The sequence below is a fragment of the Sciurus vulgaris genome (genome assembly GCF_902686455.1).
Source record: "Sciurus vulgaris genome assembly, chromosome: 5".
NCBI lineage: Eukaryota > Metazoa > Chordata > Mammalia > Rodentia > Sciuridae > Sciurus > Sciurus vulgaris.
The window spans coordinates 74,235,786-74,249,039 of NC_136465.1; the positions used below are offsets into that span (position 1 = coordinate 74,235,786).

The 13,254-nt window shown below is 46.3% G+C and overlaps 1 protein-coding gene across 1 annotated transcript; it reads right to left on the reverse strand.

The window, feature by feature from the left end:
• Positions 1 to 656: 656 nt before the first annotated feature.
• C1R (complement C1r) lies at positions 657 to 10,702 on the reverse strand. Its single transcript, XM_079140386.1, has 11 exons — positions 10,553 to 10,702; positions 9,626 to 9,854; positions 8,026 to 8,218; positions 7,574 to 7,720; positions 7,277 to 7,473; positions 6,842 to 6,989; positions 6,497 to 6,618; positions 4,778 to 4,856; positions 4,255 to 4,410; positions 1,998 to 2,072; positions 657 to 1,534 (listed from the first exon to the last, which is right to left on the reverse strand). Coding segments are annotated over exons 1-11 (2,118 nt in total). The 5' UTR covers positions 10,555 to 10,702; the 3' UTR covers positions 657 to 764.
• Between the last annotated feature and the right edge of the window lie 2,552 nt (positions 10,703 to 13,254).

Sequence of the window (13,254 nt, forward strand, 5' to 3'; positions counted from 1 at the left end):
TTTGTATTTTATTTAGAGACAGGGTCTCACTGAGTTGCTTAGCACATTGCTTTTGCTGAGGCTGGCTTTGAACTTGTGATCCTCCTGTCTCAGGCTTCCAAGTTGCTGGGATTACAGACGTGTGCCACTGTGCCTGGATAATATATTGTTATTCATAACACTAACTGTAAATTGTTCTTATTGTGTTCTTAGGGTAAATATTTTAAACACGACCTTACTAAATATTTTTGTGTTAATTAAATACCACTTTTGATTCATTTGATGCTGCAGAATATCTCAGAAATTTTTATTTGGAAAGGGTTTTATTTAGTTTCCCAATGGTATAAAAATGAAAATGAAAATGTAAGTAGAGATTGATAAGTATATTCTCTATAATCCTTGGACAAATGAAAGGCATTCTTTGATTTGTTTCAGGTGAAGAATGTGGTTGGTACTATAAAATAGAGAATTTATAGGCTGGGGGTGTAACTCAGAGACAGAGCATGTGCTTTGTACCCTTGAAGTTCTGGGTTTGATCTTCAGCATGGTAAAAAGCCAAAACCAAAACCAAAAGGCAATACAAAAACAAAACAAACACGATAAAGTTAGAGAGAGAGAGAGAGAGAGAGAGAGAGAGAGAGAGAGAGAGAGAGAGAGAGAATTTCATAATTTCATGGTGTCTTTCTGCATCAGCGGTTTTAATGTGGATTCTTAACGGTCATTACCTACTGGTCAGATAACTTTGTTTTACTGCACTCTGGATTCTGACCTAGTGAAGTCTGGGCTCAGACTTCCTCTCCGATCTCTTTCTTGATCCAGTCCACATAGTTGAGTAGTTTGGTGTAGAAGCCATATCCTTTACTGCATCCAATGCCCCAGGATACTATGCCTGTAGCCACCCAGCGATCTCTCTTGTGGTCCCTCACTGCAAAAACACCTCCACTGTCCCCCTGGCAGGCATCCTGCTTTAGAGATGGGTCCCCCGTACAGAACATGTTTTGAGAAAACACATCGTTAGTCTGTTTTTTCTGGAGCCACTTCTCACATGCTTCTCGATCAGCTACAGGTAATCGGACAAACCTGAGGTTTTCAGCAATCTTCTCCTCTGTTATCCCAAAGCCACTGACATAGCCCATGAGACCTTTCTCATAAAAGGTCTCATTGTCAGGGAGGCAGATGGGGAGGAGGTTGGGGCCCAGGGTGACGCTGTTTTCAAGCTCCAACAGGGCAATGTCCCCCTCAAAATTGTGAGACTCCTCCTGACGGTAGTCTGGGTGAATGATAACCCTGTGGACAGGGTGATTTCCCAATTTCTGGATCTGCTCCACATTTGTGTGGCCCAAGAACACATCCTTGGTGACATTTTCCTGTACGTTGAAATCCTTGGGGAAGAGAGTGTGGGCAGCTGTGAGGATCCAGCGGTCTCCCAGCAGGGCCCCACCCCCTGGCCCATGGATGATGGTGTACGCCTGCCAGGGGAAGTTGCCGGGCTGCGCTTGTTGCCCTCCAATGATGCGCTGCTTCTGTTGCACGGGGTTGGTGGGCTTCCCACACACTTGAGAAAAGAAACAGGGAGGACAAGACCAGTCAGTCCTGGGTCCTGCCCCTCCTCCCTCTTGTGGTCAGTCAGTTCCCTTCCTCCCTACTTTTTGGCTCATGCCCTTTTCCTTTCTCCTCTGTTCCCATACCCCATTCTTGGGCCTATTGTGGGTAGCTTCTTCTCTTCTTGTTTATTTCTTCCTGGGATTTCTTGTGTATTTATTCCCTGATTCTCCATCTGTGGAAATGCTAGACCATCGGACTGGGCCCAGTTTTCTGTGCCTCTCTTCCTTTCTCCTGGTACAATCCTTCTTATCTCTGTATTATTCTCCTTTCCCCTTATTCCTCATCTCTGGTTTTTACTTCCAGCTAAAGTATCTCTCTCCTCACTCAGTCTCCTTTCTCTATGCCATACTTCCTCTGAGGTTGTGCAGGGCTGCTTCAGATACCAACAATGGCCCCAGAGGGTTTCCACTCACCTGGCAAACACCGAGGAATTTTCTCACCTTCCTGGTCATTCTTCCAGATGCCCTGGGCTGTGCAGGTGTATAACCCTGAGGGGAGAAGGGGCTATGATCAGGATGGGAGGTCATGGGCAAGAAAGCCAGGTTGCAGAAGCCAGTGAGCCCTGAGTGTGGTGTTACACGGAGATGGGAAATAAGGAACCAACATAGACAAGGATGAAAGTTAAACTGAGCAAATCTATAAGGATAAAATACCAAAAGTGTTAAAAGGCTCTTACATAGATTTTTGTTTTAAGGTCAAGTGGAAAAAAATTATAATACTTAATTATGTGTTTGATGTAAGGCCTATTTGTGAAAGTAGTCATAAAACCAAAGGAATATATCCAAAACTTATCAGTGAGGCTCTTTTTTTTTGTACTGGGGATTGAATCCAGGGCACTTAACCACCAAGCTACATCCCCATCCCTTTTTATTTTTTAGTTTAAGACAGGGTCTCACTAAGTTGCTTAGGGCCTTGCTAAATTGCTAAGGCCAGCCTCAAACTGATCCTTCTGTCTCAGCCTCTGGGATTATAGACATGTGCCACCATGCCCAGTTAGTCACACATCTTGGTAGTGGGATTGAAGATAATAATGGTAGCTACATTTTTAAAAATTTCATTTTTGATACTAGGAATTGAACTCAGGGACATTGACCACTGAGCCATATCTGTAGTCCTATTTTGTATTTTATTTAGAGACAGGGTCTCACTAGTTGCTTAGCACCTCGCTTTTGCTGAGGTTGGCTTTGAACTCCAGATCCTCCTGCCTCAGCCTCCTGAGCTGCTGGGATTATAGGTATGTGCCACCGCGGCTGGTAGTAGCTACATTTTTTGCTTGTTGACAATGTACCATTCTTTTGGTTAAGCACTTTGTCTGCGTTATGTCATTTAGTGCCACAGTGACACTTTCAGGTATGTATTAGCCTCAATTTATAAATGAGGAAACTGAGTTTAAATAATTTGCACAAGGTCAAAGTACTCTTTTATTTATTTATTTATTGGTATGGGGATAGAACCCAGGAGTGCTTTACCAATGAGCTGCATCTCTAACCCTTTTAATATTTTATTTTGAAACAGGGTCTCACTAAGTTGTTTAGGGTCTCATTAAATTGTTGAGGCTTGCCTCAAACTTGTGATCCTCCAGTCTCAGCCTCCCAAGTCTCGGGGAACACAGAAGTGTACCACTGTGCCCAGCATGGGCACAGAATTTCTAAGCACCAGAACTAACGTGAATAGTGAGGGTTGTCTTCTGACTCCAAAGCCCATCTCTTAATGAACATCATATATAACCTATTTTTTTACACATTTCAAACCTGTTTTAATGAATGCAGTTCTTTTTTTTTTTTTTTTTTTCTTTCAGTGCTGGGAAAGGAATCCAGGACCTCACACATTATGTAAGTTCTTTACCACTGAGCTACACCCCCAGCCTTGATTTTTTTTTTTTTTTTTGTTAATTGAAAAAAGTTTTCAAGATACCCAAAGATAAGAGAGTTTGAGAATTATTAAGTAAACCTATATTAAAAAAAAATAACAACATTTGCCCTGAGTGGGAAGAATGGAGGGGCTAGTCTCACTGAAATTATAGTGGTGGTAATGGTGATGGTGGTCACAGTGGTTGGTGATGATGGTAGTAATAGTAGTATTGGTGGTGATGGTGGAATTGGTATTGATAATGGTGGTATTGGTAATGGTGTTGGTGGTGCTGATAGTGTTGATGCTGGGAGTATTGGTGTGGTGATGGTGATGGTGTTTGTGTTTGTTTGGATAGTGATGGTAATGATGATGATGGTAATAATGGTGATGCTGGTGATTGTGGTATTGGAATTGGTAATGATGGGTAGCATTGATGTTGGTAATGGTGTTGGTGGTAATGGTTTCTGTGGTGATGGTGGTATTGGTGTTAGTAATGGTGGTTATGGTGGTGACTGTGCTGGTGTTGGTGCTGTTGTGGTGATGATGGTGTTGTTACAAGTAGTGGTAGTGACTGTGGTGATGATAGTAGTGGTGGTGAGAAGGAACCGACAGTTTATGAGGTTTGAATCTTTTTCTTTGCATCAGCTCAGGTGCCTCCTTCTTCAAAACTACTAGATTCTTCAGACTGTAACTTCAGAAGTCAGTTCCCTGGGAAGATATGTTAGCATACTTTCCCTAGGGATTCCATTGGAAGACATCTCAGAGGATATCCCAAGAAGATGTGAAGGAGAGAAGACTGTCATTGGCATCAGTTCCTACCTCGTGTGGACTTGTTGCTGCCAGCTCTGATCTGCATCTTGTAATATGGCTCATGGCAGTGATACTGGATCTTGGCCTCATAGGTGTTCACTCCCTTTGTGGTGATGTAATGGAAGTCCCCATTAGGCAGTCTTCGGGGCTGCCCACAGTCCTTGACTGGGGGAGAACACAAGGTTGTGTGAGAACTGAGAATTGACTGTCCTGGAGCTTTAGTAGGGGGAATGTGAGTTGTTTGCCTGCAGAACAGGCCAAGAAACTTAGAGAAACACAGTCAGTGAGGAGGGCACTTGCAAAGGACAGGAGCTGGATGGATTGAAATTTGGTTCTGGTAGAGCCCATAGATCTTGTGGAGATGTGGCTCAGTGGTTCCTGAGATGGGCCATAAGCTTCAAAGAGCACATCAGGGGTAGGGTCTCTTGGAAAGAGTGGAGCCTGTACCTCCTCTTTCCTTCTCAGCTCAGATCCCCAAGGCTGAGGGATGGGAGGTCCCCAGGGGAAGACGGACCCCTGAATTTTGACTTACTCTTGCACCTGGGCATGGCACGATGCCATGTGCCATCATCCTGGCAGACGGCTGTGAAGGAGAACAGCACCTGGTTCCCCTGTTGGAGTAGAGGTGAGAGGTGCTGTTAGTACCAGGAGACAGGCAGCTCTCCTCCCCTGCATAGGAGCAGTAGGGAGTTCCAAGTCTGCTTTTGAGCTCTCAGACCTGGGCTTCCCGACCAGTGCCCATCACAGCTTCCTTCTTCCTTCTCTCTAGCCAGACCTCTCAGTCCAGAGCCACAGATGGGATACTGACTCACACAGCAGAAAGCTGGACCCAATAGTCTTCTCTCTGGACTCTAACCTGTTCCCACTAAACCCTACAATTTATAATTCAAAACAAGAAAACCCACCAGCCAGGATGAGTGTTTTTGTATTGAAAGAAAAAAACTGTGCCCTAGAGCAGACCAATGCTTCTCTCTCCCTGGAATGCCCTGTATCACATTTTCTCTCCTAGATTATAGTATTTATTTCTTCTCTTTTCCTTTGTTTTATTTTCTTTCTTTTGGCACTGGGGATTAAATCCAGGGTCACTCTTCCACCAAGCTACATCTCCAGCTTTTTAAAATTTTTATTTATTTTGGTACTGGGAATTAAACCCCTGGGGGGGGGGGGACACGTCATCACTGAACTACCTCCCCAGTCTTTTTTTAATTTTTAATTTTGATACAGGGTCTTACTAAGTTGCTGAGAGTCTTGTTAAGTTGCTGAGGCTGGACTTAAACTTGTGATCCTCCTGCCTCAGCCTCCTGATATGCTGGGATTACAGGTGTGCCCACACCATGCCCAGCCAGTTATAGATTTTATTTATTATTATTTTGGGTACCAGGAGTTGAGCCCAGGGTTGCTTAACCATTGGCTACATCCCTAGCCCTTTTTGTTTATTTATTTATTTTTTAGATTTTTTTTTAGTTGTGAATGGACCTGTATTTTATTTATTTATTTACATGCGGTGCTGAGGATTGAACCCAGGGCGTTGCACATGCCAGGCAAGTGCTCCAACACTAAGCCACAACCCCAGCCCCTTTATTTATTTATTTTTTTTGAGACAGAGTCTTGCTAAGTTGCTGAGGCTAGCTTTGAACTTGTGATCCTCCTGCCTCAGCCTCCTGAGTTGCTGGGATTACAGGCACACACCATCATACCCAGCGAGAGGTGAACTTGTTTATTTTTAAAAGCAGCACCAGTTTTTTTTTTTATAATGGTCAATTGAAATAACCACATTCCCTCTTGAATCTGCAAAACTGAGGACAGGTCAGTGGGTATAGGGTGAAACCATCAATGTGCAGAAAAGAGCCCTGGAGCAGAAGACAGATTTGGGTCCCAGTCCCTACTGTACCAAATCATTACATGATGCTGAATAAGTCACCACATCCCTACTCTGCTTTTTCTGCCAAGAGTTATTGGACTAGATCAGTAGTCCTTAAACTTGGCTGTATATCAGAATCACCTGGGTAGATTTTTTAAATAATCCTGATGCTCAGGGTGCACTATAGACTCATGGAATCAAGGGTCCCAACATTGGTATTTAAACAACTCTCTTGAGTGCTGTCAAGTGTGAGAGCTAGCAGACCAGGTGACTCTTCCAGCTGAAACCTTGATGATTAGAATTGTGTGTGAGCCTAGGGCTGCTGCAGACTTACCCACTGGAATCTTCCTGAGACACTGAACTGCTCTTTCCTCAGCCTGGGACTCTTACCTCCATGAGCTGGTAGCCTTGTTTGCAGGTGGCGATGAAGTAGTCACGGAACTGGTACTGAGGCTGCAGTTTTTGGATGATGGTGAACTCATCCAGGGTCTTAGGCTGGGGGCACTTGATGACTGTTGGGGAGACAAGAAGGCATGGTTGTTTCAGAGCCACTTGATTTTCTTTCTCCCCATTCTCTCTCTGTCTATTGCTGGCCAGTAAGAGAGGTCCCACGAACCTTGTTTTTTATTTTTTGTTTTTATTTATTTATTTTGGTGCTGGGGATGGAACCCAAGGCCTTATGCAAGCTAAGCACAAGCTCTATGCTGAACTCTAGCTCCAGTCTAGGAACCTTACTGTCAGTGGTATAGTGCAGCTTCCAGCCCCTGCTGTCCCCTGATTCATCTGTGAAGAACAGCAGATCCACGGCATTGCTGCTGGTGTCAAGATCAGGAGGTCTTTGATTCCCACAGAACTCGCCCATGTTCTTCCCATTCGCGTAGATCTGATGGGGGAGGAGGGAGGATTATTTCTCCAGCTAGCACATTTTTAGACAGGGCTGCCTGGGTGTCAGCCTCGTGACCAGGAAGGTGGTGGTGGTGGAATCCTGCCTTGTATATGTTTTCACCTGAAGGTCACTTCCCGATTTGTGGGAACCCACTCAGCCTTTGTAAGATGCTGGTCATCCCTGCCCCTGTTCCCAGGAGATCCAGGAGAAAACAGGGACAAGAAGAGCCAAGTGGATATGGGGAGGAGAGAAAGGGGCCTTTCAGTGGGGTAGGGTGGCTGTACCTGGAGCTGGTCATAGGGGCAGTGTACTTGCTGGTGGTCGTCAATTTCAAAAGGCTCTAGGAACTTGAGGTGAAGGTTGAGGCCCCGCTCTACACGGATACTGTAGTTGCAGCGCAAGTCAGGGGGATAGGGCTGGGGATACTCCAGGCTGGAGATGTAGCCTGATGGCTCTGTGTATAGCCCGCTGCTGCATTCGGCTGTGAGATCAGAGGCAGAGGGGTCAGCAGGGTCTTGGGTTGGAGCAAGCTGCTGCTCAGTCCGTCTCCTTGTCAACTTCCCATGCCCACCTCACTTTACCATGGCAGGAATGCCTATCCTTCTGAAGCTCATAGCCTGGACGGCAGGAACAGAAGTAGCCACCAATGTAGTTGTGACATAGGTGCTGGCACTGTGGCTGGGAATCCTCTTCCGCTGAGTTGCGCTGGGAAGCACATTCATTGAGGTCTGGAAGAGATTCCGGAAAGTAGGGTTGAATTTACACCAGGAGACCTCTGTGGTGACTCTGGTCTTAGAGAGGTCAGTCACCAGAGGCCTAGAGATATAGTCAGGCACCTGGACCTCCAGGTCTTTCTAATGCTTTCTAGGAATTACCCAATGGGAACAGAGCCCAAGTTGATAGGCCTCTTCTGCATAAAGCTCTCTTGAGAGGAAGAACAAGGAAAGCCAGGTTTTTGGCTCCTTTGAATTCAAGATTCCCTTTTTCTGTCCCCCATTCAACATGGCTGAGGCTGGAATCAGGGGCCACTCACCCACAGCATGGTAGTAGGCCAGGAAGCCCTTGTAGAACATGCTAGTCCCATTCTCCTCATTGGAGAAGTCTGTGTGGAAAGTCAGCATCATCTTGTTCCCTTGGGACAAAAATTCTTTCTTCCCTGGGGGGTTGCCCAGTGCAGACCCCAGCTGCCCACAGAACCTCCCCAGGTCTTTCTTATCAGCTGAGACCTGGTGGAGGAAGGACACGGGAGAGGAAGAAGCCCTGTTGAAAAGTTGCTTCCCATACAGCAGGTCAGGGAAGGTCCTCCTCTCTTGCTCCAGAGAGAATCATGCCCCACAATGGCTCCAGCTGGTCACTACTTGCTGGGCTCTGGCTGCTGCAACGTCCCAGGTGACTGATGTTGATATGTCTGCCTGAGTCTTCCTGTGACTAACTCTTTACATGTCTTGTGCCTAGTACCTTATCTCTCCTGTTTTATGCTCCCCCAGTGCGTTGCAGGTCTCTCTTCATTCCTGTGTCTTTCTTCCACTCAAATCCTGGTCACCTCTGCCCCACCTTTATCATCCTCCTTCATTCCTAGAGCCCACACTGGTCTTTACTTTCTGTCTTCTAATTTCACCTTAAATAGCTGGGTGCGGTGGCACACACCTGTAATCCCAGTGGCTTGGGAGGCTGAAGCGGGCAGATTGTGAGTTCAGAGCCAGCCTCAGCAAAAAGTGGGATACTAAATAACTTAGTGAGACTGTCTCTAAATAAAATACAAAAATAGGGCTGGGGATATGGCTCAGTGGTTGAGTGCCCCTGAGTTCAATCCCTGGTAGCTCCTGCTCAAAAAAATTATTTCACTTCACCTTATTCAAGCCATTCACACCCAGCCGTGCCTCCGGATATACCCAGTTGAATACAAGCTCCAGGGCTCACCAGCCTTAGCACTGGAAGCATTGTCTTGCTTCCCTATCTTTTTTCCTTATAGATCTTCCAATCTCTCAAAAGCAGGAGAGGTCCCTCCCTCTATCCTTCACCGTCACTGCCACCAACCCCTCTTTCCCTCACGGACTCACCAGGTCCTCTGTGCTAGGAAGATGCACTGTTTTCATGTTATTCTCTCATATCCTAGCACCTGGGAATGGTAGTTACAGGAAATTCACAGGTTCTACTCAAATCCTGCATCTTATTTTTTGTTGGATATAGAAAGACTGAGAAGGAAGCCCCCTTGGTTGCAGAGATAAGGGGACTGAGTCCACTGTTCTTGCTGAAGGCTGTGCTCAGGCTGTCATGCACACATTTCTTTCCCCATAATGATGAGGCAGGCAGCCACAGCAATATCCTCTATGAGAAGGGAGGCATAGCTGCTTCCCAAAGACTCCCAGCTAGCCAGTGGATGGGAGATTTGTCTGACTCCTATAGAAAATGAATCTCCTGAGAGTGGGACTGCGACTCTGAGGGCCTTCCAACCTGTGGGTGCCCCATCTACAGAATCACCTGGTTTGCAGAACTCCACTTGGCCTCTGCTGTTACAGGGCTGGGGTGGTGTTGGGGGTGGGCATGCCATCCAGGGTGGTTAGGGCACAAGCCCTGAGCATCCAGAAGGGGTTAGTGCCCTCTGCCCTCTCCCCTTCCGACCTGACTCCTACCTTGACATAGTCATAGAAACAGCCTTCAGAAGGCTCCACGTCAAAATGCCAGAAGACAAGTTTCACCCTGTATCCCTTGGGGACTGTGATCACAGTGGTTGTCTCAAAGTTGTTGGGGTAAGGCTTGGGATACAGAGGGGAAGTCACTTCCCCAAAAAGCTTCTGAGGGATGAGGATGGAGCCTCCTGCTCTGCAGAACAGGGCTGGCACCAAGAGGGAGAAGAGCCACCTGCCGAAAAGAAAGAGGGTGTCTGTGGCGCTGGAGGGGTGCAGCACCCTTGCTTTTTGGGCATTAGCTGATGTGGGGGACAGGATGGCCATATTGCTCTGCCTTCTTCACTTTGCCCATTTCTAGACCTAATAGAGATGTTGTTGGTGGGGGTGGGTGGGACAGGGAGCCGGGCCTCTGCAGCTGTTGCATCGTGCATCCCTCCCTGAGCAGTGTCCAGTCCAGAGGTCACCACATTCTCATCAGGCTCCCTCGCCAGCCTTCTCCTCTGCCCTGCCCCCTCCATCCCCTTCTCTTCCCGGAATAGGACTGGCTTGGAACCAGTCAATCGAGGGTGAGGGTTTCCAGACATGGCTCTCTGAAAGGACTCCCAAAGGTTCAGCAAAGGCCTCTGGGAGAAACCTTTCACGGAGTCTGAGAAACACACTTGGGGGCTCCTCCTCCTAGGAAGATCCCAATGATCCCAAAAACAAAAGAAGGGGAAGGTCACATTGGCTCACATATCTAAGGACTCGTCTGATTCTCTAGAGGAGGGATGAGGGTACGTGTTCACTGCGTATATGCGTGTGTGCATTGGGGTAGATGAGGTGTACAGGTGGGGAAGGGTGTTTCTGTCTCCCTGAGCAAATCTGGGTACAGGCTTGCCTCCTATGCCCAAGCTTCTCCCTCCCAACTCAGTGCCCATCAACCTTACTCACATTTCTCAAGGCCCGTTTGTGTTTGGGTCCTCAGCTCTCCTGACAGCGTCTTCATGCACTGTGTGTTGAGGGAGAGACAGTCATGCAGAGGCGGGAAGGGGGAGGGAATGATTGTGGAGGTGGAGGGGGGACCATTCCCGGAGGAATGTTGTAGGGAATGAACTATTTGCATAAACAAAAAAATCTGAGTTTCCACTTTGTTTGGTTTTGGTTTTGAAATCACTGGTAGTGGTGCCACCTGCTGGTATATTTGGGGAAGAGCTGTGGAGGGGGTGGGTCTGAATTTTTAAGGATCAGGAAGACTTTGGTTGGAAATCCAGACTCTTCATTTTCTAAATCTGATCAGTATTTCTTCAAAGACTTTCTAGGGGCTGCTGCTGTTTTTTCAAAATTCTCATCGAAGAGGCAACAGGGAATCACAGGCTGCAAAGGACTCCTTTTTCTGGGTTGCCCTCCCTCCCTCCCTCCCTCCCTTTCTCCCTCCTTCCCTCCCTCCCTTCCTCCCTTTTTTTCAGGACTGGGGATTAAACCCAGGGCCTTGTGCATGCTAGGGAAGTGCTATATCACTAAGCTATATCCTCAGTCTTTTTTTTTTTTTTTTTTTTTTTTTTTTTTGCGGTGCTGGTGATCTAACCCAGGGCCTTGTACTTGCAAGACAAGCACTCTACCAACTGAGCTATCTCCCCAGCCCATTCAGTCCCTTTTTAAAATTTTATTTTGACACAGGGTCTCACTAAGTTGCTCAGACTGGCCTGGAACATACAATCCTCCTGCCTCAGCCTCCTGAGTAGCTGGGATTACAGGCGTGCACCACCACACCAGGCTGCCCTTTTCCATTGACCCTGTTCTTTCTGTCCTTATTTACCCAGCAGCCCCTGTCCAGGAGTGGCAGGATTAAATGCCTGGAATGAAGTGACAGGAACAGTGGGGTAGTGGAGGCCTGCAGGAGTGGCCAGAGGTAAATGGGTTTGTTTTGGGGCCCTGGCGTACTTTATTGTGAATGACACTTATGTTTAGAAGAAGGGTTATTGTATCAGGTGACCCTAAAGCAGTATTAGGTTGTGAAACCCTCCTTTCCACCTCAGTGATAGCAGGCTTGCCAATGAACTTTGCTTTTGGAAAAACCAGGATATGGAGGAGCAAGAAATGTCCTCTTTCCTTAGTGTCTGGTCAGGTTTGAGCCCTGAAGGTTACAATTGCTTAGTGCTTAAGCAAAGGGTGTGGCAAAGGGTGTGGCTGCAGAGCAAGAGCAACTTGGTCTTTTTTGAGAGGAAGCCAGGCCTCTGGGAGAGCTCCCATCTACCAGGATATAATGTCCTGCTTTAAATTTTTGCTTTTTTTGGAGAGCCTTTCTTCATCAACTCTGCATGGCTCCAAGTACCTTTGTCCCATAGGAGGCTCAGCTTGCTGAGCAGGCCCTCCTAGTTCCTATACCTTTGTAGGCTGTCCTTGTTTCCCTTATGAGATTGACCCCTCCATCACTCCACCCATCTGCCCACCTACTCATCCCTTGTGGGTTACCTACTTAATGTGCCAATCACTTTGCCAGGAAGTAGATTGCAAGGGCTCACAAAGATGGGGCAGTTGCCTATTTGGCAGTGACCAAGTCATTACCAAATGAGAGCAGGCACACGGAAAATGCCAGCATAACCAAGGTTTAGAGGTTTTACACACCAGGCTTATGTGCTGGAGCTGAGAACTGAATCTGGTAGCAGGGCTGATCTGTGATTTGATGATGACATGATCCATGGGCTTGTAGGGTCAGGAAAAACAAAAGATAGGGGAGGAGATGGTCCAGATCAGAACATGAGAAGAAAGGAGAATTTTATCCAGGTAAGTGCACATTAGTATCCTCACAGCAGTGTGTGTGTTACATGTTCATAATGGGGGCAGAGGGAACAGGTAAGGAGGGGACAATACAAGAAGGTTATCTTAGCTGAAGTTCTCTCGTCCATCCTAGGAATTCTGATTTCTGCCTTGGTGCCATGTAACATCCCAGGGGTTCTGAGTTCTGTTCTATCATGCAACATGACTGTAAAGTGACAAACCTGGATCTTATTCACTTAGGCCCCACCTCCACTCTGCCTACCTGTTCAAAATAACCTTTTCTTACATGTTTTTGTTATACCTTTGCCATATAACAAGAATAGAAGAAAGAGCCATATGAAGATTGCTCCTGCACTTATTTAAAACTGGAATGGAAGACATTATTATACTGTTCATTCCTTTTAGGATTTGGTTCTAGGAGAAATAAGTTGCTTTTTTTTTTGGTACTGGGACACTTATCACTGAGTTATATCCCCAGCCTTTTTAATTTTTCACCCTGAGACAGAGTCTCACTAAGTCACTGAGGCTGGCCTGGAACTTGTGATCCTCCTGCCTCAGCCTCCCCAGTCTCTGTGATTACAGGCATGTGTCACTGTACCCCACAAAAAAGTTTCTTTCTTTGCTGTGTTTATATTTCTATATCTCATCATCTATTTCTCTAGATTTGGATCATCTGCACCATCTTTAGATATAGTTTTATATCTATAGATTTGGAGCTAGACATAGACCTAAATCTACATTTACAGATATAAATAGATACAGATCTAGACATACCCACACGGATATAGATATCTATTTTTGCCATGGTAGGAAGAAACTCATATCATTTTCTAGAAAATGTTTTGTAGTTTTGGACAGAATACCTTTATTTTATT